Below are 26277 nucleotides of genomic sequence, written 5' to 3'. Positions count from 1 at the left end.
ACAGGTAGGATTATACTCTGGCACAACCTGTCTCCTCCTCTTCTCCTCCGCCCTTGCGTTCACGCTTTCTTCTAGCTCCTGTGTTATGTGGCTTCCGCAGTTGACTCACACTAGTGTGGACCTCCGTGTGTAACGGATTAGTCGTTAAGTGCGAAACAAACACACACACACACACACACAGTGTAGACCTTCACATATAATAGGTGCACGCCACCTGTGACTCGGGTTGCGCCTGAACACATTTCGGCAGGATATTCTGTAGTTTACAAAAACCCCACATATGTCAGTTTGCCGTAACCCAATCACTTAGTCGTCTATCTGTCCTTCTGTGAGAGTCGGATCTCTCCTTCACTGGAACTCCTCCAGGTTTCTACGCTTTTCCCAAAGAGGGTTTTTTTTGTAGTTTTTCCTGGCCGAAAAGGAGAGTCTAAGGACAGAGGACCCTGGGACATCGTCCCTCGCCACCACAGACTTTGTCTGACTCCATCGCCACCACAGACATTGTTGATTCGGCCCTCAGAAGCGACTGTTGTTGTGATTTTGGGCCTTACAAAGTTTTTTTGCAACTTTGTCTAAGTGATGCCATATACACATATATATATATATATATATATATATATATATATATATATATATATATATATATATATATATATATATATATATATATATATATATATATATATATATATATATATATATATATATATATATATATATATATATATATATATATACCAGCCCAAACCCCGTAGCCGGTCAGGACAGCAAGTCCGCAACGGCAGCACAGTACGGAAACAGCGGCGCTCAGCCCAGTGGAATCGACGGGCTCGTCCGCTTGATAGTCACCAAGATGAAAGACAACAAGATCACCGCCCTGGCAATACGCCGCCAGTGGAAAAGAGGTGGCCATGGCCCAGGAGCAGTTCTTGCCCCGGAACCGCGCAGAGGTATCTCGGTGATTTTAGATGTAAGTAGACCGTCCGTCAGAGATGTGCGGACTGGACAGGGCAGTGCGCACTTACGCATGGACTGAAGACTATTGTAACGTCCCATCAGGTTCCGTTGTGCAGTTAAAGACTTCATGCACTTTATAGTTTATCTTTATGAACAATTATCATCGGAAGTTGCTATACAAATATTGCGCACGGAGTATGATGAAGCTCCGCGGGACCAATATTCGATACGGCCTGATATATCCTTCTCGACTCATTGTCACCATCGAAGGAGATGAACACATCTACAACAACGCAGTACATTATTAGTGTATCTTGTTTTATTGTGCCTTCTGAAGAGATCCTCTCAAGCATATCTCCAGAATTTGTGTTCTGTGGATGAAAAGTTGATTTACTGTAAAAATTGACAAAACATAAAATAATTTGTTTTATGTCCAAAAATAGTTTATTGGCTGGACTTATTATTTTTTTTGTTTTGAACATGTACGGTAGCATCTCTCCTGATAAATATATACAAATTTTGAATTTTTTAAGCCTTAAAAGTTAAAAATAATACATTTTAAAAATGACCTACCTACCTACCCACTTGAAAAATGTTGGTAGGGTTACAGCAAACATACAATTAATTTGGGGCAGCCTCACAAAGAAGGCTCAGCAGCTTTTCTGCCCACTCCACAGGCGAGGAGAGTAGGCCTCCCCATAGCCCACCTCACTACCTTCTACATGGGGACCGTTGAAAGCCTAGGTGAGGAAGCAGCTCAATAGGATTGCTAAAAAAAAGCCAGTAAAATCCTTGGTGTCTCACTGCATCCAAAGAGCAACCAGATAATTTTAAGAATGACCATAAGTTATTTTTCATGAGCTCTGGGAAAAAAGGTATCGGAGCATCAGCTGTTGAACATCTCGGACATTGAACAGCTTTTTTCCACAACCGGTTTGGTTTCGAAACAAACTGTTACTCTGCGCCAACACAGGCAAAATATCTCATGTGTTAATGTAGATTAGTATTATAAGATGTTTTTAATTACTCCATTTATCGTCATGTTTTTAACTGATGCGAAATGGCATGTCACTGATTTGTGGGCGCAAGCTCACCATGAAATGACATTAAAGTTTATTCATTCATAGCTTTAAAAAAAGAGATTACAAAGAGCTTCACACTGAGTGGATCAGCCTCTAAAGCAGCAGTGGGGAATGAGCCGACCGCTCACTCTATTAGCCAAATGTTTCAGTGCTGACACACAGGGCACAGTCGGTCCAGATCTGGGACAGTGGAAGTGTTCTCGTGGGGGATGAGCTCTCTGTGAATGTTCTGGCTCACTAAGCAGCAGCCGCGGAAATCTCAAGCAGCCGAAAATATTATGCGACAATCCAATTATTAATAAAAATGGGAAAAACAAAAGAGCGAACCATACACGGATTCCTCAGAAAGTGATGAAATGATTTAAAGGGCCCATATCATGCAAAATCAACTTTTCAGAGCTTTTAACTTTCTTACAGTGCCATCGGTACCTCATACATGTGCTCAAAGTGTTTTTTTGATTGATTCCTGCAGTTAGCTAGAGAACAATCTCTATCCTTCCCCTCGGATGAGCAGACAAACGGGGCCTACTCACCCCGGGTGAGTGCCGCAGCACGCTTCCGTTTCTGCCCACCCTGCAGGAAGCACTATGTACATGTAATACGCCCCCCTCCTCCCGGCCCCCGCGCTAGAGAGGAACCGCAACTATTTAGGCACAGTTAGCTTCAAGCGCACCATCATCTCCACGCTGAGACTACGTCATGCGTTGGGCGGGGGAAGCAGAACGCTCTTCGCGAGGGTGGGGGCGAATCTCAAACTAAGCCGTCTGCATTTCTGGGTTTGTGAGCGGATCTAAGTTATGGGTGATATTTTATAACTATTATGTTATGGGTGTTGCACAACACTTATCATTATCTAGTATGCCCTTAGGGTAGACTACGAAACAGGAAAAATAGCATCATATGGGATCTTTAACTCCAAAGGCGTGATTGTGATTGTGTCTGTTAAAGCAGTGGTTCCCAAAGTGGGGGTCGCCGGGCACTGAGCTGGGGGTCACAAGAGGATATAAAGCAATAATTTTAAAATCATATCAATGTATTAATTATTATTTATATTAACAATGTATTACTAATTAGATTAACAGTTTACAGTATTTTTGGTGGAATTAGGTCAACAAACTATTCAAATAAAACAACATTAAACCTGATTCAACAGGTTTTGCCACTTTTGACATGCAATTTATTATACAGCAGTTTTATTGCGAGTCATTTTGGGGGTCCCGCCTGAAAGGTTTGGGAACCCCTGAATTAAAAGTCTTTAAGCCATAAGATTGACACGTTTGTGAAGCTAATCCCAAACAAATCATGACAAGGAGGAACATTTGTGGATTTCTATTTTGGATATTTCTAATTTTAGCAAGTCTCCCATAGCTACATGTGTAAATGTTTTTTTAGAGGGCTTGGTTTTTGAAATTCCATTCCATGAAATTGCATATCTTTGTCTTTAGTCGCAGCCAGGTTTTTCTTACTCTTTGCACTGTACTTTCAAATAAGAGCCGACTCAAAAAGAACCTTTATCAACTGTGAGATGAATAAAGTTCTCTCTTATGCTCTCTTTTCTTATTTGTATAACTGTCTTGTTCTATTCCATCAGATCTTGCTGTTCCTCAGTGCTGAGTAATACAGAGCTCCAAAACCATCCGAAGATTATTTTCAACTATAAAAGCTACGAGGGATTGTAATGCTTATCTTCATCATCATGTTTTTCTCTACTGAGATGAGAAGGCACAGAGACCAATTTATTATATAATGTGGAAGTAGACATGGAACAATTGTGAGAGTGACTGAAATATGAATTGCAAGAATCCCAAGCATTTTCAGAAGACGTTTGAAGTCTAAACTACAGGTTTAGCAGCTTTAACAAAGAATCTTACACAAGACTTTCTCTGCAAATAACATCATCATCTAATAAGGTAGTATTTGTTATTTGCCTATTTGAAGTTGCAATAATGTTCAATCTGTCGCAAAACTAAGATTTTGGATGTTGTGTTTAGTATTTGAGTAAATTTGGAAACATTCATATTTTGCCTTGTTTTAAATATACATTATGTCAATAAATCCTTCTGTAATGGTGCCTGTTTCTATAGATTTAGTTTGGCTGTGCTTTTGAAGGAAATTTGTCCTCACGCCCTCTTTTAAATTAATGTATATTTGTGTTGTGGTTGTATATTGTATTGTGGTTTTAATACATTTGTATGGTGATTTGATTGTATTTTTCATGTCTGTAAAGAACTTTAGTATTTAAATTCATTTGCACACACACACACACACACACACACACACACACACACACACACACACACACACACACACACACACACACACACACACACACCAAGAAGCAATTGCCAATAGTTTGTGAGAAAGTCTCAACTTTTACAAACGCATGTCCTACCTGTTTGCTGTTTATGATGGACGAAACGGCTTTAATTCTGTACATCCTTGTACTCAGTCTGTCCGTAAGGAATCATTGAAAAACAATATCCACAAGTATTTTTCCTGAAGTTATTCGATTTCGAGATATTGTCAAGTAAACAAAGTTTTCTTCTTTGACGATAGTCAGGATTAAGGCTCGTCCGGCGCATTTCTCTGACCTGATGACTTATAAGATGGTGTTTGGCATCGATCTTTTTGTCAGACTGTTACCTACAGAATGAGACCATCCACGAATTTTTCTGTCGACGGGTTTGTTCTCTACAGCCTCCGGAGGGAAAAAAAATGCGCCGCTTCCGACGCGCGAAGCTAACGTGTTTTTAGCCACATAGCTAACATTAGCAGTGACTTAGCGGACTTTGATTGACATATTATTCTAGCCAATAAGAATAGCTTTAGAATGGTGGGCGGGACTTGGGGGTCCCACACACAGAATCCTCTGTATTCACGTGCGTAAGGCTGGAAAGAGACAGATCTTTGGGCAGGAGGAGACTAGATTTTACGCATAACGTTTTCTTATTTTATTAGCCTTTTGGACACGCATTTTGTTAGATATATGTATTATACCAATAAAAAAAAATATATATATATATTATAATTTTCGTTTTTTTTTTTCACCTCTATATGGGAAATTCATGGGTAAACTCATATTTACACATTTTCACATACATTGTTTTTAGCAGTTATAATAATAGGTATTAGTGGCCTACAAAACATCAAAATGTATGCTTTATGATCATAGTGGAGCTAAAATTGTAATAAAACAGTTTGGCACAGTTGGCACATATTTGGATCACTTCCGAATATTCCGAATACACTTTTTGATAAAAAAAAAAGGTCAACAGCACCAAAATGCCTGTTCCCAGAGATCTGAAACTGTACACAGTTGTTGTCAACAAGATAAACATCATGTACAGTGAACAGCATAAGCACACAATGAAATATGTCATGCTCAGGACCATTACAGATTGACAATATTCAGGCACGAGACTAAAAAAAGGATGTTTTGTTCATGTTTGGGCCTCTGTAGTGTAAGTTCTGAATGTACACATCTGTACATGTGCACATCTGCAGAAACTAGAAGGCCTAAGCTTTCTAATGATGCATCACACTTGCATGTGGGCTGTAAGATCCTCTTTTAATAAGCAATGCCATTTGGGTATGTCCAACCATTGTGCACAGGGCGAAATAGGTAGATGGTAACAGGTTAAGGTGGAATGGATGATTTTTTTCAGCAATTTTTTTATCATATTTCCTCGTGGTGTGGATAAATTATTTGTCCTGCCACGTATCAATCATAAAACGCACCTACCGCTCACCTGCAGCCGCGTGCGGTTCGTCCCCACGTTTCCGCGTGCCTATGCGCATGGATCTATCATAATATAGTTCCCTCAGTGTACGGGGCAAAATGAAGACGGAGAAAGACAGTTCGAGCTGACGCAGAAGTGGACAGAAATCTACGAGAGACGAGAGATGCGATGCGATCCGTTGCGCTAATAAACAAACGCACATGTGTGTTGTATCAGTCCGCACGGGGGAGTGGCATGTGCACTTCCGCCTGCGTTCTCAAATCGCAGAAAAATCTTCCATTGCGCCTTTAAAGGAGACATATTAAAATGCTAGAATGCCTCATTCAGACAGCACACGGAGTAACAGTGAGTTCTTGCACAATGAAACATGCAGCTCACTCACAAGACCATGTGTCCACGCTCTGACATTTACACAGGGAAAGGTCTGGAGAGCTGCAGCATCTGCTTGAAACAGATCCCTAACAGAATATATCCAGAGCTCCGCTGCACCTCCGCTCAGGGTTTTCTACAATTTGAGCACCACTGCCTCCTGCGCACTGAGGGCGGCCTGAGCGGCACTCTGTACTTTTAGTTCTTTGGAATTCCAGCAGCCTCCGCACCACATCAGCATGTGTGCAGTGTGAGCCAGGGGTAAGACACACTGAGCATGATTTTACATTCTGCTCATTGTAAACCACAATATTGATCTAAAACAGCTTAATATCAAATTAATGCAAATGCAGGACAATATGAATTACTGTTCCATTCTAATCCAAACACAACTCTAAGTAAGTTAATAATGAGGTACATAAACACGTTGAAGCTCATAAAAGTCAATTGAGCTAAATACTGTATATCTCCTTTAAATTGAGTAATAACCTTGATACCAATGTGAATACATTTCTATTATATTAATATGAGGAGGCTGTATATCTTCTTTACACCAGATTGGCAGCTTGGCTTTTGGACCACACTACGTCCCGTGTCCTGTACAATGGACCTAAACAGCATAGAGTCTGAGAGGGTAATCCCAGTCTGAAGGGCCTTTGTCTGAGTGGGGAGAAAAATGAAAATATGGATGAAATATAATTATGCATCTTCATTACTGCGGCACATAAAGCCACCATCGCCTCCGAGCTGCGTCGCCGTTTCATTTACGAGACTCCAAATTCAATTCATTACCAACGCTCATATTTTTTTCTCTTCTCTTTGCTTGCCTTAGTCTTGGAGAAAATATGAACAGCATGCATTATTAAAGTGCTGGTGTGGAGAATGTAGTGAGTGTGTTGAAGGCAGTGGTCATTGTGCGGTGATGGACAGGCGCTCCGACTAAGGAGGCATGTTTGTGCACAGGTCTGAAGGCCAATTCATCACGCCGCGGCCATTAAAATGCTAATGTGGGAAAATGTTGATGTTCCCATATATTTGCAATAATTTACACAATATTGTTATGCTAAAAAGCCAAAGGGAAGCAAGCGGTTTGAACTGTTTCAGGGTAAAGCAGTGGCAGCGATGGACGCAAAGAAGGCGACAAAGGAAAGCTCAATAATACTGTGATCGGTTCTCACTCTCCATCATCTTAAATCCAGACAGAGGTTCAGCCACCAACCAGAAGCTTGCTCAAGCCTCGACCCGAGCACATGCTGGGTCTCTTGGTGCCGGGGGTAAGATAAGACACTCCCCTCCCCCCCAAGCCCACGCAGTAATGTGCCTAAACGAGAGTATAATGGGGACAGGCAGACAGTGCGCTATAATTCTGCAATGAATCCATAAGGTGACGTAGGTTTCCAATTATTCTCAGTTTGTTCTGCATCTATTTCTCGTCTCTGCAACGCATTTTAACGGCTCTACATATAATGGGTTGGGTTTGCATATTGTTTGATGCATTGTGCCCTAGAAATATTGAAACACAGCTCTGACAATTTACGGCATGTCCTTACATCACTCTTCCCCATTTTATGGCACTGTCCGTGGCTGTCCTGTCCAATAAAGTGTTGATGCTAAAAAACAATCACAAAAATAGGAAAAATGTGACAGTTTTAGAATGATCTTGAGCCATCAGAAATATAGGACTGCATTGTAACATTTAAGTTGTATTGTTAATGACATTCTATAGTCTAAAAAGTGCTTTTTTTTATCATAAGCATGGTATCAAAATTGGTATCTAGTCTATTCCTTAGAATTCAAATTGAGTTTGAAATTTTAGCGTCATGACAACACTACAAGCCTATAATAAAACATGTTCATGGAAACAGAGCTTCTGTCAGAAAGGTTACATAGTGCACATTTAAAAAGGAAACACTGCTGCCTGCCACAATTAACAACATCCCTCCAAAGATATCAGGAGTTGATGTGTGGTATGATTATGTTTTCTCATTGAGCCGTTTTTCATCTTCATCCAGCCTCAATCGAGATTTCATTAGGAATCTGGAGAACACAATATTTATCTAGCTGTGACACTGGGTCAACGTTTAACGTTTTATCACCTTATATGACTCTGATCCATCATGTGACGACAGAGTCCAAAAACATGTTCAAAGCTTTCCAAACATGAGAATATTAACAGTATTACTCACACTGTCAGTCACTACGTTTACATGCAAGGGAGTAAATTGCTTCAAACAGGTGAGTTTGTCATGTGGGCTACAGGTTTAGCTTTATTAAAGTCACAACTTTCGCCACGCTACGTTGGGTCCGTATACGGGGAAAAGATTAGCAAAGAGCTTCTCAAACTTTTTTTGCAGCGCCCCCTCGGAGATACAAATAGATCATCAGGCATTTCAAAGAGAAGACGCTTACTTCTTGTCACTGTGGATCACTTTTACCATCGCGGGTCCACGAGACACAGACTACTTTCTGTGCGGTGCATTTAAGTTTCACATTTGACATGAAAAGCGCATGGGATCAATGCGGAAAGGAAACAATCGCACACATATTCTTAATGCTTTATATCACCAAATAAGCAGAGCAAGTTTAACACTAAGACTCAAAAAGTGGAGGGAGGAGACAAGCGCAAGGGAACCAGGACTGAAGCGTGTGGAGGGACAGAGGCCAAAGCTGTGACTCGTTCTAAACCTGCAGCAGACGCGAGTGAGGGGCACAGAGGCGGGCTGACCACTCCTCCAGTGCCCTCTCGTATATAGAGATTGGGTTGACGCGCCCCCCACTTTGAGAAGCTCTGCATTAGCTCATGTTGATACACGTGAGCTCAGAATCTGCTGTGCAACTCTGGTTTATTTGTTTGCACATTTGTTTTTTTTTAATTAAAACTGAACAGACGGACACTGCAGGTTGTGACTGGATGTGGACTTTTATTAAGCATAACTGTGTTTTTGGGCTGGATACAAAACTCTGGACCTGCTTTTTCAGTGCTGTTTGTTTGAGGACATGTTGGACTGTTCTAAAGTTCATGTGTTTTATGCTGTCCTGAGCATACACAGCTACGTTGTCCTGCTTCAGTGCATGTAAACGCGGCGTCTCTGACAAGAAGGAAAATCATCACAGTAAAACGTTCGTCAAAAAGTTATTGATGAACATATTACCACCCACTTTTGCTGATTAGATCCACACGGGAGAAATTCAAAATAACATAATATCAGCTCAAAAAAAAAAAAAACACTTCCAAATTTAGATCACTAGTCTTTTACAGTGGGGATGAGAAGATAAATTAGTTTACTTGATAATCATGATTATTCGGTCGTACTAAAATACATAATGTCAAAGGCAAGAATAAGCAATTTCAAGCTATAATCCGAAATGAAATCTAAATATAATGTATCGGATGTTAGAGTCACGTTATCACTTTATCATTCAGATTGATTTCATAAAGCTTGACACAAATTGGAGGAATAGTGACACATTAGACTGTGGGAATGAAAGAAAATGAAGAATTTCACTGGGAGGATCTTGTGAGATAGAATTACCACAAGATTGTGTGAAAATGACCTCCAAAGACTTTTGTTTGCATTTGGGATTGACAAAAAAACACCTCAAGAGAAGGAGAGAAAGTTCATCAAAACGCAGTGTTACCTACACTGCTCTACGCACCGAGCTCAGTGCACACACACGCACAGACACGCACACAGACACGCGCACGCACACACACAGACACGCGCACGCACACACGCACCACAGACACAGACACACACACAGACACACACACACACGCGCACACAGACACACAGACACGCACACACGCACCACAGACACAGACACACACACAGACACACACACGCGGACACGCACCACAGACACAGACACACACAGACACACACAGACACACACACAGACACACACACAGACACACACACGCGGACACGCACACGCACCACACACAGACACACAGACACACAGACACACACACACGCACACACGCACACAGACACGCGCACACACAAGCACACAGACACGCGCACACGCACACGCACACACGCACCACACACAGACACACAGACACACACACAGACACACAGACACACACACACACACAGACACGCGGACACGCACACAGACACACACACACACACATACACGCGGACACGCACACACGCACCACACACAGACACACAGACACACAGACACACACGCACACAGACACGCGCACGCGGACACGCACACACGCACCACACACAGACACACACAGACACAGACACACACACACAGACACAGACACACACGGACACGCACACACAGACAAACACAGACACAGACACACAGAAGCTGGGTATCATGGCCAATTTCCTAAATCGATTTGATTTAGATTCATAACGTCCTGAATCGATTAATCTCGATTCGATTCAATTAAATTCAATGAAAATGGCTCAAATGTGTTACAAAATACAAATGTTCTTCTTTTCACCATAAACTGGTTTTAAGTGCAAACTTGTAAATTGGACAGTTTAAACTTCAGCTGTAAACAAAACTGTCTCAAGTCTCAAAAGTACAATTTTGAAACATAAAGTAGTTTTTAGACCTGCTTGTGAGGCTCAGTTCAGTGTGACGTGCATCAGCTGCATTATCTCCACTGCACCAACCATTATTTGTAGCGTTGTCCGTCACGACTGCTGGTCTTTGGTGTTCAGCCCCGCACCCCTGTATGGCCCCCCACTCCTGTGGCCCCCTTCAACATATTAGCTATATTATCAGGGAGTGTCTACAGAGCCGCGGCCGAAACTGCCATGTTATTTTGTGCCGCGGCTCCTGAAACTGGTGCGCTATTTGACCACACCGTTTTAGACCGCGCCGAGTTAAGGTTAGGGTTTAGGTCAGGGTTATGGTTAGGGTCAGGGTTAGGGTTACGGTTAGGGTTAGCCATGAGGCTATATGGCAGTGCCGCGGTTCCTGAAACGGCTCTGCAGCCACGGCCATATTATTAGCGGTGTGGCTCGTCAGGAGTTCGGGTGCGTAAATCTTTGCAGGCAAAAGCTGCGACGGCTTCTGTTATCTTTATGACCCGCGGAGAATCGGCTGGTAATGTTAGTGATTCGCTCAGTTCCATTTGTTTTGTCGGACGGCTTGTTGTCGGAAGCTAACGTTAGCGTAGTGTGATATCTGGTCAAGTGGTTTCTGAGGTTTGTAGTATTTCTACAATAACTGACCTCCGCTTCGCAGATTTTGCAAACCACTTTGGTTTTATCCGGCTCTTTCTTTTAAATCCGAAATGGTTCCAGACGTCAGACTTGAGTTGGGACGGCTCGCTGAGCCGAGTTTTACCTGCGTCTTGCAGCTTGACAAGCGCGCACACACACACACACACACACACACACACACACACAGACACACACATGTGAGGCTGGGGTGAGACAGAGATGAGATGAATGGGATCTTACATTTTATCTCTACTTTTGATCACTTTTCTCCATGGTGTGTGCAAGATTGTCATTGTTAGCAGCAGAGAAAATCTAATGTGTTAGCTAGCCAGCCACAACTTGGAGTTAAAGGGCCAGGGCCCCATTCTTCTTAAATAGGCTTTTGAAATTATTAGAACATATTAACTTTGACAAATAGGCCTACATAAGTTTAATCAGTGCAATATGACAATATTGGTTCTGGCAAAAATATTACTTAAGCCACATAGGCTAATAAATATGGAGAATTGTTTATGAAGCAGGATTTTTTTTAAAGCGAATCGTCAGGAACTTAAAGGCGGTTTGGACGTTTTTTCGGCGATTTGAGAACGCAGGTGGAAGTGCACATGCCACTCCCCCGTGCGGACCGATACAACACACACGTGCGTTTGTTTATTAGCGCAACGGAGCGCATCGCATCGCTCGTCTCCCGTAAATTTCTGTCCACTTCTGCGTCAGCTCGAACTGTCTTTCTCCATCTTCATTTTGCCCCGTACACTGAGGGAACTATATTATGATAGATCCATGCGCTTAGGCACGCGGAAACGTCGGCACGACCCGCAGGCGGCTGCAGGTGAGCGATAGGTGCGTTTTATGATTGATAAGTGGCAGGACAAATGATTTATCCACGCCACGAGGAAATATGATAAAAAAAAATTGCTGAAAAAAATCTTCCATACCACCTTTAAAAGGATGAATATTATGCATTTTCTCTATTATCAGCATTTAAACACGCTCTTGAGTACCTTTAGTTTGGCATCTCATGGTTTAAAACTACATAAAACAAACCAAATTACATTTGAATCCCTGCCGTTTTCCCCAGTACTAACTCAGTTTTGGGGGCAGAGAATACCCATATTTTAAATAAACATTTCTCATCGCATTTCAAGCTGGCCTCTCACTTCCTAGTCTCGGCACACAGTTGTAGTGATCGTGAATAAATGGAAAACCTTTGCAGAACGAGTCTGGAGATGATTTATGGATTTAAAAACAGCACAGAAGATTCTCAGAGCTACAACACTGATTGAGAAAACGTCAGTTATTGAGGAGATTCAGAACAGAGTGTTTTTGACGCTCGAAGGGAGAGGACTTTCTAACTAGGATTCATCAAACTAGTGTGAGTGACGCTAAATGCTATTCCAGGTATGTTTTTGATGAGGGAACAATGTTAGAACATGGTTAAAAGCTCAAAATGTGTCCTTTAAAGATTCAAACCCTTAGAAAATGGTTCCAGCTCTCGCCTCAATGAAGTGACTAGAGCAGAGCTACTCTTACCCAGGCTGGTGGGCTTGATGAGCTCGTCCAGCATGTCGTAGAAGGGCAGCCGCTGCAGTTTGACGTCGGGGTGGAGCGGGTGCAGCGACCCCGTGCTGCCCAGGCGATGGCTCAGAGGACTCAGCTCGTGTTTGCCGGGGCCCAGCAGAGACAGTGGCAAGAGGGCGGCGGGTGAGGGCGCTCCTCCGTGCCCCGCCTGGGCCTCGTAAGTCAGCTGCGTGAGTCCGGGCAGAGCGGCGCCCCCTGCTTCTGCGGGGTGGTGTGGTGCGCTCAGTGGCAGCTCCGTGTGGGACATCATCTTAGCGGGGAAGCGTCGGCGGTACAGCTCTTTGATCTTCATGTGCACGGCCGGGTTGCAGCCGGCCTTCAGCAGGTGCAGGGCCTTGGTCAGCAGCTCGTGTTTTCGGCCATGTTTGTTTCGCCCGGCGTATCCCAGCAGCACCTGCAGCTCCGACACTCGCAGGCTCATCACCATCTGCTGCAGAGACAAACAGCAGGAGTGGATGAGTGTGGGAGTGAGGCGGGATCTTTATATCGTGACATGATTTATGAGATAGTGTTCTGTTTAATACTACTCATTCAAAGGATCTCAATACAGTACATTTATTAAAAGAACACATGCAGATGCCACATGGTACTCCACACTCCAGGGTACATTTATTCAATATAAAAGCCTCAGTAGGTATTATTATACCCGTGGAGGCTTCATAAAATGGGTATTAACAGGAATAATAATGTCAAAAGGCCATAGGTACTTTGATGCATGCTTTATAGCAGTGTTTCTCAAAGTGTGGAACGCCAGCTTCTGGTGGTACGTGGACACCTCTTCAGTTTTTACTTCAGAAGACATTCACATTTTTGCTCTTCCTTGAGTAATTTCAATGTGTATACTTAAGACCTGGCTAAGCACCAATTTAGACCTGAAATATTCCCATCATAGACTCTAAATAGATCTGGTGGTACTCTCTTGACACCAAGTACCACCAAAGAAAAGATTTGGTGGTACTTTGGTGTGAAAAGTGCTAAAAGTGGCTAGTTACCATCAGGGCTGGGAATTACTGGGTACCTCACAATACGATACGATACATGGCTCACGATACGATAATATCGCGATATGGCGATACTGCGATTATCGATATATTGTCTATAATAACTCGCGATATATCAATTTATTTTTGGTTGAAACACAATGATAAACAACTTGTATCCCAGTGGCGGCTGGTGGTACAAATTATAGGGGGGGCTATTGGACATAAGTGTTTTTGTTTTTTTTATATTCCAAAATTGAAATAATTAAGTAAACACACTTTATTTCCACTTTTGCTAATGATAATACAATGTCTTAGAGGCAGATTCCATTTGTGAGAAAATACATTTGGGCCAAATTTGCATTTTACACTTTATAAAATGAAAAGAGCAAATCAGACATCTCAGTGATACTGTCACTTATAGTGCAGAGTAGACATTACTACATTAAGAGGAAATAAAAACACAAACAATTGTTGGTGTTTCATAAAACAGCTTCTAAGTGGCATTAGTTACCCTTTCATTTCAACACAAATAAAGCCAGCAAACAGTTGAGCAGCTCATTCTGAGTCGTTTTGGACGTACCTTTTGTAACAGACGTCTGTAGATGCAGTTTTAAGACGTAAACACGGAAATCACGCCGTGTGGCACTTCTGCGTAGGCGCGCGCACATGTCTGTGTCTCTAGTGTAAAAAGTGTAGCTCCATGGCGTAACTACTACGTTCAAAAGGGCGCTTTCTGGAGTGCCCCATAGTCGCTATTTTCCTATGCAGAAAACCGTAGTGACGTAGTCACTTTTGAATGTGATTTGATTGGCTAAAAATCCCCATTACTTTTCTATGGGGCTCTGGGGCGCTTTTCAAACAGCCCCACGGGAACGTAGAAAAGTGACGCAGACTGCGCCACGCAAACAAAGTATACATCTATATCTATTTATAGATATATATATGGATATATATTATTATTTTAAACATTTACACTAATAAGAATATAAGATATTTCTGAATAAATTATATTGTTTTTAGACAAAAAAAATTTACGTAGTTGGCAGATTGACAGGGGGGCGGCGCCCCAGCGCCCTTAATGGACCATCCGCTGCTGTTGTATCCTATTTGTCATGCTGGCCCTTTAAGGGGCGGAGCCTCGACCACCGATGAACGGAGCGAGAGAAGAAAGGCTGGTGCGTCGGAGTTTCCCATCTAAGTCTATAGTTTAAAGCAGTTCGTTTGCCTCCCCAGTCTAGCAGTGTGTGTGTTATATAAGAACACACGCTCACATATTGTGAGACGCGAGACCATGGATCTATAATATAATAGCTCCATCGTCTCGCGTCTCACTTTTGTTTTCCTCATCCGACGCCGCCATTTCCGTGTCCGTGGACTTCTTCCTCCGCCTACAGCCAATCTCGCACTGTGCGCTCCCTAGCTAACTCCAAAGAAGTGTCTCAACAAAGGAACAGTGTGAATCGATCGCAAGAGTAAATATTGCGATATATTGCCATATTGATATTTTGGCGCACCCCTAGTTACCATGTGACCTGCAGGTCACTCAGAGTGTTGGGAAAGTGCCTTTCCTGAGCAAGTCTGTGTTCAAAATAATACGTACAGGACCAATGGCTTGTGCGTGGCATATTTTGAAAATGTGGAAGAACCAACAGCGCCCACACTAAAAATGTGTTGGAAAAGGATGGACATTGCTGCATGTGAAAAAATTGTTGTGAGTGAATGAGAGTGAGGGAGCAGAAACTGAGCAGGAGGACCCTTTTTTTTTGTTTGTGTCCACCAAAGTCTAAATGTTTAAATGTGCAAATGTTCTTATTGTTAATTCTGTAAAGTAGTACTTGAAATGTCATGCAAACAGTTCCATTTGGTGTGATTGATCCGAATTCTCGACTATTGGTGTCTTCCTATATCTGACAAAATCCCTCAAAACTCTATGATTAGACACGGTATTTGATCAAAACTGCAATGAGACAAAGACAAACACAGGACTTCAGGAGTTCACACAATTACTAATGTTTTCCTTCTGTCTGCTGTGATACTGTTAATCCTAATAAAATTTCTAATTGATTAAGTCAGTGTACATGAGGAGTAAGACTCCATAACCCATGAATTTACTAAACTACTTTTTAGGCCCGAGCCCCAGCAGGGCGGAGGGCCTATTGCAACGCTGCCGAAGGCAGCGTTGCAACTGTCTGACCAAACATGCGGGCACAGCCCGCATGTTTGGTGCCCCGTCGCCCCTGGCAAGTACAGTGAACTAGCCCATGCCGAAGGCATGGATCATGCATACTTACTCCTGCTATGACAGAAATAGTCAACAATGAGTGAATGGGCGTAGCCCATTCACTCATTGTTGACAACAGCAGCGCGAAGCGCTGCATTCCTCCAAAAACCCTCCTGGCATCGTCCCGTACGCGAGAATCCATGCCGCAGGCATGGGCCATGCTTGTATCTGCTCAAATCAATGGAAGTCTATGGGGAGTGGGCGGGGCATCCCGACGGAATAGGAAGTGACGAGCGCGTAAGCGCTCGTAATGATGATTCCACCCCATGACGGCATCGGGAAGGCTTAGAGCTTTCAAACGATGTATAATTTGTTGTTATAGTGGAAACGGCTATATTGTTTTTGCTAAAAATATTATTATTTTTCTTGTTCTTCTTTAGCGCTTTGAACTCTAATTTGACCCCCTGAACATGCTCAAAAACTCACCAAACTTTGCCCAAAATTCAGAATCGGCGAAAAATTTTGTTTTTTCTGGGCCATTTTTTTTTCGTTAAAAAATGGCGCGACAGCACCACCGACAAAAGTCAAAATACATTGCGCCTATGGGAGACGCCCCGAGGTCAACTTTGTAGTAAAGCTACGAAATTCGGGACACGCATTCCTCTCGTGAGGACAAAAAAAAATAATCATTGTGGCCACGCCCCCAGACTTACCCTATGGCCACCATCTTCCTTTGAAAATGAAAACACGCTGTGTTAGCCATTTTGTTCACGTCAAACTTTGACGAACTCCTCCTAGGGCGTTTTGCCCAGCGACTTCAAAATCGGCGTACGTCCTCTGGACAAGTGGGGCATCTAAAGTTATCCAATTTTTTGAGATACCTTTTACGGTCTGTGTGCGGCGCAGCCGCAAAGTTGGACAACTTATTTTGGGATATTGCAGATCTAAAAATTGCTCCCATTTGATCAAAACCAGTCCGATTAGGACCAAATTTGAATCAGTTGTTAAACTTTCTAGTTTGGACCAGTTTAGACTGACAAAATTGAAATGGGCGCGATAGCGCCCCCTACAGAGTGACCTTTAAATTAACATTGAAGGTCAAAAATTAGTTTTACCAAAATGTTCTAAACTTTACCCAAAATTCTATTTTGGCGTCCCGATCAAAAAAGCCAATCAGACAAATGCCTTATTTTTTACGGCGTAGTCGTAGCGATGACAGAAACCTCCCATGTTATCCCTATGGGAAAACCGCAAAATCTCTCAAATATCCACATTTTTATGTTTCACACTTTAACGAACTCCTCCTAGTGCGTTTTGCCCACGAACCTCAAAATCGGTGTACGTCCTCTAGAGAAGTTAGGCATCTAAAGTTATCCAAATTTTAAGGATAACTTTTACGGTCTGTGCGACGGAGCCGCAAACGTTTCCCAGAATTCTGACTATTTGGCCTTCAGAGTGGCTATAAACAATAGAGTTTTCCAAATGACATGATATTTTGAACAAAATTCTAATTTGCCATCCTGATCATAAAAGTATGAGAGCCAAGTCATATTTTGTACGGCGTAACCGTAGCGTTGACAGAAACATCCCATGTTATCCCTTATGGGAAAATCGTAGAATCGCTCAAATCACCACATTTTTACGCTTCACACTTTAACAAACTCCTCCTAGGGCGATTGTCCGATCAAGTTCATATTTGGAGAATATCATCTACACAAGCGGGGCATCAAAACTTACCCCATATTTTGATTCTAAGTGCTACGGTCTCTGTGTGGCGGACCCGCCAAATATATGTCAGAAATGGGAAAACAGCGAAATCTCTAAAATGACCACATTTTTACGCTTCACACTTTAACGAACTCCTCCTAGGGCGATTGCCCGATCAAGCTCATATTTGGGGAAAATCATCTACACAAACGGGGCATCAAAAGTTATCCATATTTTGATTTAAGTGGTACGGTCTCTGTGCCGTGGAGCTGCAAATATACTGTCACAAATGGGAAAAACGCCAAATCCTTGAAATGTTCACATTTACGGTTCACACTTTAACAAACTCCTCCGTGGGCAATAGCCCGATCAAGCTTTACTTTGGGAAATATCATCTACACAAGCGGGGCATCAAAAGTTATCCATACTTTTATTCCAAGTGCTACGGTCTCTGTGCGGCGGCGCAGCAAATTTGACTGACACTTGTGTTGATTTGCACTGGATTGGCCATGTCCAATGTGTCGCTGTCTGTCAAGTTCTTTTTTAATTCAACACAATAAGGGCGCCATCTTTATCAAGTCGAAAGCGCAGAGTCGGAAGGCCGGCGGCCGCGAGGGCCGTTGGATGCCGCTTGCGGCTTTAATTTTAGCTTGTAATTGAATAAATGCAAAATAGACATGTTCAAACCATACAGACAAAGCAGTAACACCACTACTTTAAAGACAATGTTTGAAGCAATGGCCATAAGTGAGCATGAATCTTGATCAAATATATAGTGAGCGACATAGGCCTTGAGAAAATGATAATATAGAGCGGTGGTTCTCGACCTAATTACTTCTGGGGTCCTCAGATAATGAGGGGCGTATTAAACATTTATCTCTTAACGGTCCCTAAAAAAAGGCTCGACATCCTTCAAATGCAGTGGTAAATGCAGGTTCCCCTTTGCTGAATTCATGACTAATTCTAATAAATTCATTTATCTAGGCCTCTGCCCAGAAATAAAAATCAATCAATAGAAATAAGTCTACTTTCTATTATACTTTCTATTTTTTGTGTTTGGGAGTCGCGAACGCCAACGGTTCTTATTATGGGGGTCACGACTAAAAAGGTTGAGAACCACTGATATAGAGTATTTGCCAGTATTTGGTGGTTCATATTTAGCTGAGCTCAGAAGCTGCTCCGCCGTGTGCTCTCTACAGTGGAACATAAATAAACCTGTGAGGCTGGCCTGGGAAAACACAGCTCTGTTTGCTCAGATTCCCTCTGAGCTTTGTGTGTGCAGGTAATGTTGGCCCAATTTCGATATGCTGAAAAAAAATCCATATTTTTCATTTGTTTAAAATACAAGATTACACTGTCAAAAGGTCCAAAATCTAACCGACAGGTTATTTAATGAGCGCTAAGACACCAGGCTCCATCACTTAAATTTTAGTCCCAAAATAGATAATACACAAGCCTTGTGCAGTCCTCTCTGTAGCTCTCTTACATGACTTTAATCATGTGTAGTGATGGACAGGATCTCCATGGTAACGCTCAGATAAGTTTGACAAACTCTGACTCAGCTTTTCTGTTGCTCAGAAGTTGAGACTACTAACAACAACAAAAAACAACAAAGTAAGGTCGTTTTCACACGTTTGGAGAGGCCCCAGCGCTCTAGATTTAGTTCTGTTCACATTCTGCTTCTTATTCTTGAGCCACCTGAGACTTGATCAGCTGTCTGCCATACGGATTTCCATGACAACGGGCTCAAGCAAAAAGAGAAGTGTAGATGCACACACACATGCTCACTTTCCCTGGTGCCGTTTGTGACTGAGAAAAATGTCGAACCGGCGCACAGAGGCTTTACCTGCAGCGCAGAGGCACAAGTGTCTCACTGATAAAAAAGTTGATCCAATTTGCCGTCAGACACAGGGTTCAAACGGACAGCTCTGCAGCACCCATTCAGGCAAATATTCAAGCTTCAAATGCTTTGTGAAAAGATTATGCCCATTAAGTGTCAATATATAACACATCTGAAATGAGAAAGCAAATACTTTTATGAGGATGCAATGCACCCTTTTGCACCTACGCAGACCCAGGCCTGACGCTTCACTTTTAAGCACTCTCTAATGAAGAGCAGCTCCTGTGTGGTCCAGAGCTGGGCGCACACTGGAGCTGCTCTGGAGGTGCAACCATAAGGAACCCAGCCAGAGCCACGCTGCAGGACGCAGTCAGCACTAGTATTACATTCTCAGTGTGTAGGCCTGACATCTATAAATATTGACCTGCCTGTAGTCAAGTGACCACCATGTGATGGTCAGGTGACCATTTTGAAGGAACTAAGACGTCAACAGAGGGCGGATGAGGGCAAATATATTATAGCTTCACTTTTCTTCTAAGACAGTGATATAAAAGCGATAGCTTATTTACAGGACTTCCACCTTTGTCAGAGGTGACCTCTGATGTTGTGACTTTATCAGATCTTATTCCCAGACTGACCACATCTGTCCCCACGTGGTGGTCTCTGGAGAAGTGAGTCCCATTTGTGTTTTGTTCTTGTGTTCCTCTGTTCCTACTATTTTTGCATCGTCCCAGTCCATATCGTGGTTTTCTCTTTTGCAGTGGTCAAATATTGCAGATTTTACATTTTCCTGCGTTGCCATTTCTGTTTCTTATCTTGTTAATAGTTCTTGTGTTTCTTTTTCACCTTCTTTCTGGTGTTACCTTTTTCTTGTGTTGAATGTTCTTCCTGTACTTTTTCTCTGGTTGGATTCTGTCCTGACTGGCCACGCCTGGGAATAACATCTGATAAAGGCACGTCACAACATCAGACGAAGGCGGAAGTCCTGTCACCAAAACATGCCTGGTAAATAAGCTATTGCTTGTAACAACACAAAATGGTCAAATATGTGCAATTTTGAAAATGTTTACACATAGTATACACACAGATTTGAATCCTTCCAAATGCTTAGGATTAACTATACACCTATTCTTTAAAAACCCAGATCATGGAAATCAAAATTTGAATTCAATCAAAGTGCTCCCGTTTACAGAGATCATGCACAAAACACAAAACATTATGGCCAACTCTCAATTTCAAACTTCGTTCATAATTGCTCACTATGTTGTTATACATACACATGCATTAAGCTATACACTGCCACTAGACGTGTTTGTGCTTTTCGTTGGTGAATCCTGAGCTTTTTATGTGAGACAAAACAGAACAATTATGTTTTATGATGTAAAGTTTTGGAAAGTTTTTCATGGCTCCAGAACGTTGATGCCGTTCTCAGAAAAAACGACTCGAGCTAGAGCGCTGATACAAATTCTGCTATGTGTGTGTGTGCGTTGCGTGCGCGTTGCACGTGCGTGTACGCGTATGTGTAAATGTATCCAAGCAACTAATAGCAGAAGAATCGTTAGTGGCAGCCCTACCGGTCAATTAGTCGATTAATGGGGACAATGGAGTGAAACTGGCAGAAGCTCAACACTTTTCACTCTGTCCATGATCTGACCTATCGGGCCCAAACTGCACTCACAGGACTGCAACTGGATTATTTATGTCAAATGTAGATTCAACTCATGATTTACTCCTATAATATTCAGCTAACGCACCCATTGCCTTCTTCTTTTTGGTGGTCCTCATAATCTACATTTAAAAAATGTGCTGACAAATAAAGATTTTGATTGAAAGCCTGTCATGATATTTTTAGACGGACAATATATTGCCTCTGAAAATATCTTGATGAACGATACTACTGATGCAATAATTTTAGGCAATATTCTCTACTTAAGCAACAGTTAAAACTGTTTGAACTTCAATAAACTGCTATAACAACTGTGCACACTGTGAACTTTCATCAAGGTCAAGGTCCAGTCTGGAAGTTAATATACAGAAATTCTAAAGGGTCACTTTAATATTTGCTATGAAATAAAATATTAAATCAATTGTAAATCTGATAAAAATATAATGGTTTCAAAATTAATTGAAATTCTGTACTGCTTTTTGCTGTGGAGAATTCTGCTTTTTGCACTGATCACTGAATGCAGCGATGTGATTGGCTGATTGCAGTTGCATGCAAAAACACTTTACACCTTGACACGGAAGAGAAGAAATATGTGCGTTTCTGTCTCTCAAAAAGTAAGAGGTGTTAGCCACAGCAGACATCATGTATGCATGCACTTTTTGCTTCTTTTGTTGCTCAATTACTGGAAAAATTCAGTGTTGCAAAGCGGTAATTCTGCGAATCGCTTGTTTTTTTTTAAATGTAGTTAATAAGAGACACCAGGACTGATCCCCCGCACTGTTACAGCACCGGGACAACAACACAACTACGTCTTAAGTTTGGTGTCAGATTCTAGGGTCCGGGTGGGACGGTGCTTGGGTCGGGGCACAAATGTACACTTATTGAGTTGCAAGATGTCATCGTGCATATTTACCTATTGAATGAGCGTTTTTTTTTGTGTGTTTTTTTTGGTATGAGATACTGTGGTCCGAGTCTGTGTGCTAAAACCTCTTTGGAGTCATTTTTTCAATAGATCAATTGTGATGAACCCAATTAGAGGTTTCAACCTTAATGAAAAGATGTTGGTGCAAGTCCAGGACCAGATTTCCCTTTGAGCAGCACATTCATCAAGTATTTACCGTCCAAACATGGCCCTGTGTGTACTCGGCTTATGCAGCTCTGCAGATAGAGCCGTGCCATCATACACAGCCAATGTAAACGCAGTAACACACACAGATCCAGCGGCCCATCAGCAGTCTGCACACAGGGGGGCCCACACAGGTAGCGCAAAGGGGCCAACACACAGGGGCCCAACACATGATACTTTTGCAATAGATTGTACTGTGCACTTCAGAAAATATCGCTTAAGTATTGATATCAGAATGTTGTCTAACGTAATGATCAATATAGCAACAAATTAACCCCCCCCCCCACAAAATAGTGTCCGACATGTCGGGCCTGAAGGCGGGAGGCAGAACAACGTATTTCAGACAATACGGATGAGTTTGCTGGAGCTGAGAGCAGAGATGGTGAAACTGTGGGTGGAGAGTGAGGCTATGAAGAGCAAGACTGGATTTGGAGTGCTGATCTCGCAGAAACAATCTAAGAAGTGGATGGCTGAGGAGGGGACAACAACACTGAGGGCTTTCTCGAGACAATGATCCAAGAACTTGTATCGGGGCCCGGGGTTGCGGTGCCACACGTCATCAGAGAGAGGGCGCAGCTGATAAGCCACGAGGCCTGATAATGAAGTTGTGGTTTCTGTAGTTCTTGTGTTTGTGTTATGTTCGACCAGAGAGTTTTGTAGCATTGGTAAACTCAATTAACCCAATGGCATCGGAAAAGTTACGAGTAGCATCTTTTAATGTAAATAGCATAATGAAGCCAAGCAACCGATCAAAAATATGAACAAACATGACAGTATATAATTATGGCAAACCAAGGCCAATCTGTCATATGGAGGAGATTAAGAATCCCTGGGTAAAATCTGTGCTGACACCAAAGGACATTATAAAAACATATTTAAGGTCAGGAAAGCAAAAGGTATAAAGGCTTTTTACCAAGATAATCACATAAAAAGCTTTGATATGTTGAAAGAATCATTTGGCTTTAAGAAACAGGACTTTTATAGGTATTTATAAATATGAGTTATTATAACCAAGAAATAAAAAAAGTTGTGACCATTATAACCCGACAAATTGTTTTATGAAGAGTTTCAATGGGAATGATATATAAATTGTATAAATGTATAATTAATTCGGACAACCATTCTACTATGTATATAAAAAGATCATTTTGTCAGACGAAGAGTGGGAAAGTGTACGTACTTCTCAATGGAGAACCACAAAATCACATGTTTTTGCAGTTTTTGAAAATTGGAACAAATAAATTTGTAAAAAATAATATACTCCTGGCAGCAAGAAAGAAGGCCATTACAAAAAATGTATGACTCAAACTTCACCAACAATAAAAGGACAGGACCCAAATTATAACATTTGAAAAATGTGGGAAAATTACATTCAAACGTTACGTGACTTTGGACTATTCGCTGAACAAGATGTGATGTAATTTCGGTTTGATTTATTGTATATTTTGATTTTGTTTGCTTGCTCTCTGGGTTGTGATTTTTGTTTTGTGTTTTGTGTTAAATAAATAAGAGAAAAAAAGAACATTCGGTTCACAATTTTGAACATTCTGACAGAGCATTGGAAAGGGTCTACTCTGGAATCAATGTGTTTTATTTATGTTTTGCTGTTTTTTTAAAGTGTCAATTCTTGGTTTAGTGTCGATAAGTCTCTGGGTATGGTTTTCTGACAACACTACCGTTTTTACTGTTTATCTGACAATAGTAAAGAGTTCAACATTTACTGTAAATGGCTAAAAACTGTTAACCAAAGCTACCAAACACCAGCCACCAATCAGAACAATGCACCTGAATGCAAGCATGTGATTGGCTAAAGTCTACCGGTTCCATCCTCATTCATTCCCATAGCAGTTTGTGATGACAGCAATTGTTGTGAAATGTATTGCAAAATAACACTTCACTGTGAAAACTGTATAAATAGCAGTCTCCAATGACGGTGTTTGTCACCAGGGACGGTTTGTTTCTGCTCACAGTAAACATATGTGTACAGACAGGGCATTTTCCTCAGTTCTGCAGATTCAGCTTTACTCCACAATTAAACACAGAGTCACAGAGATATTGTCCAGGGAATAGTGCAAAAGATTTTGTTTCAAAATGGTCCAATTGGTCCTAGCTTTGAACATGACAAACTGGGTTTATATAAAGCAATGTTTCGACTGGCACTGGCCCCCAGACCGGTTCATCGGTTAATGCGACTATATGCGGAGAGCATCTCCATGCTCAAGGCCAAGGGCTGCAGCTATCGATCATTTTAGTAATCAAGTAATCTATCAATTCTTTCTTTGATTAATCGAGTAATCGTTCAATTTTTTTGTACATTCTATAAACCATTTAGCGGTGGCTGCATTTTGACGTTTTGTGGCGTTGGCTCCGTGTGCCGTTCACTTTGGCCTCCATGACGTTGCGGACACTACGGACAGATTATTATAACATGGTCGCGGTCCTCCATGGATGCTGTTTCAATGGATGCATTGGCTGTTTCAAGGCGCAACAGAAGAGAGGGCGGCGTGTTTTAAACGTACAAGTGTGACTGGGAAGAAGAGTTGTTGTGTGGGGGAGCGCAAGTGTGGGGCAGGGGGTTCGCGGTGGCGAGGACGCGGGGGCTGGGGTGAGCGGCGCGCAGAGATAGTTGTGGGGGTAGCTCAAGACCCCGTGCTCTTTCACACAACAATACTCTTCCTGGTTGCACTCTTGAGTTTAAAACCCGCCGCTCTTTCCTCTGTTGTGCTCTAGTTGCTGCAGGTCCGAGCGGAAAAAGATCTGTGTGAAACCAAAGAGCCACAAGTCCTTTCGTGCGGTCCACGCACCATAGATTCACGAGTTTTTTATTAAATATGTAAATTAAATGAATCGTCGAGGCAATAAAATAATAATCTAATCTGTTTTGTAATCTAATTACTCGAGTAATCGTTGCAGCCCTTTCAAGGCCTGTCTTAAAGTTAAGGAATACTTTATTAATCCCTCGTGAGGGAAATGCATTTTAAATCTAGATCTTGAGCTCAGCTTGGTCGGGACTTGTAGCTAGAGGATTCCCTGTAGTGCATGGTTTAAGTTGATGGGGGGGACAATGTAGAGTCAAGAGACAACCCACCCAGATACGAGGAGAAATATGCAAACTCTGCATAGAAAGGCCTAGGAGCCGCTTTCACTTAGGACAACCAGTGGGTGTGCATCAACATGATCAGTAAAATCGACCTAATAAACGCACAAGCTTTATGTCACAAACCTGTATTTTCCCCCAAATCAAGTGCCACACTTTCACTGCACTTCCATCAGAATGACAGAGCATTTACCATGACAGAATTTCAACTATTTGCAGTTAAAATGTTTACTCAACTGAGCAAATATCATCTGCCATTCTTAAAATGGAACCTCTCTATTCTGTTTCACACCACCACAACCTAAAATGTGAAATAACAGTGTGTAGCCCTGTGTTTGTGCAGATACTCTACAACTAGGGATGCGTACCGTTACGATGGACCGGATCCGGACTTGTTAAAACGTTTCGGTTCAGGTCCAAAAAAACCGAAACCCTGGTGATTCGGTTCTGGACTCATTAAAAATCTACCACTCACATTCTATATCCTTTACGTTCTTGAATCTAAACCATCTGAAACCTTCCATAGATTGCGAAATTCGCGCTGGAAAAGACGTAAACTCTTGACATCGCTGTCAATGGTGCACCCCGCGGCAGAAGTTGAAGCCGGCGCAATAAGTTTATAAAGACGCGAGAGACCGAACATTGAGGCGGCAGCTGTAAGATTGCTGGCTTTATTTGAAGCGTTTGAAGCCGCCGCGTGCGTCGCCGCT

The 26277-nt window shown here is 42.1% G+C and overlaps 1 protein-coding gene across 1 annotated transcript in view; it reads right to left on the bottom strand.

Annotated features, from left to right (window-relative positions):
- The window catches only part of LOC140381074 (E3 SUMO-protein ligase PIAS1-like), a 92814-nt gene that overhangs the window by 37153 nt on the left and 29384 nt on the right, over positions 1–26277 (bottom strand). Inside the window, exon 2 of the mRNA XM_072465096.1 lies at positions 12880–13357. Within this exon, the coding sequence (XP_072321197.1) occupies positions 12880–13357 (478 nt within the window). The remainder of the gene's footprint in view (positions 1–12879; positions 13358–26277) is intronic.

Source organism: Eucyclogobius newberryi, unplaced genomic scaffold (genome assembly GCF_026437365.1).
Source record: "Eucyclogobius newberryi isolate DKJ021-1_F unplaced genomic scaffold, fEucNew1.0.hap1 SCAF_5, whole genome shotgun sequence".
In the NCBI taxonomy this organism is placed as follows: Eukaryota; Metazoa; Chordata; class Actinopteri; order Gobiiformes; family Gobiidae; genus Eucyclogobius; species Eucyclogobius newberryi.
Note: the sequence above shows the minus strand (reverse complement) of the source record. Positions and strands in the feature narration are given on the sequence as shown.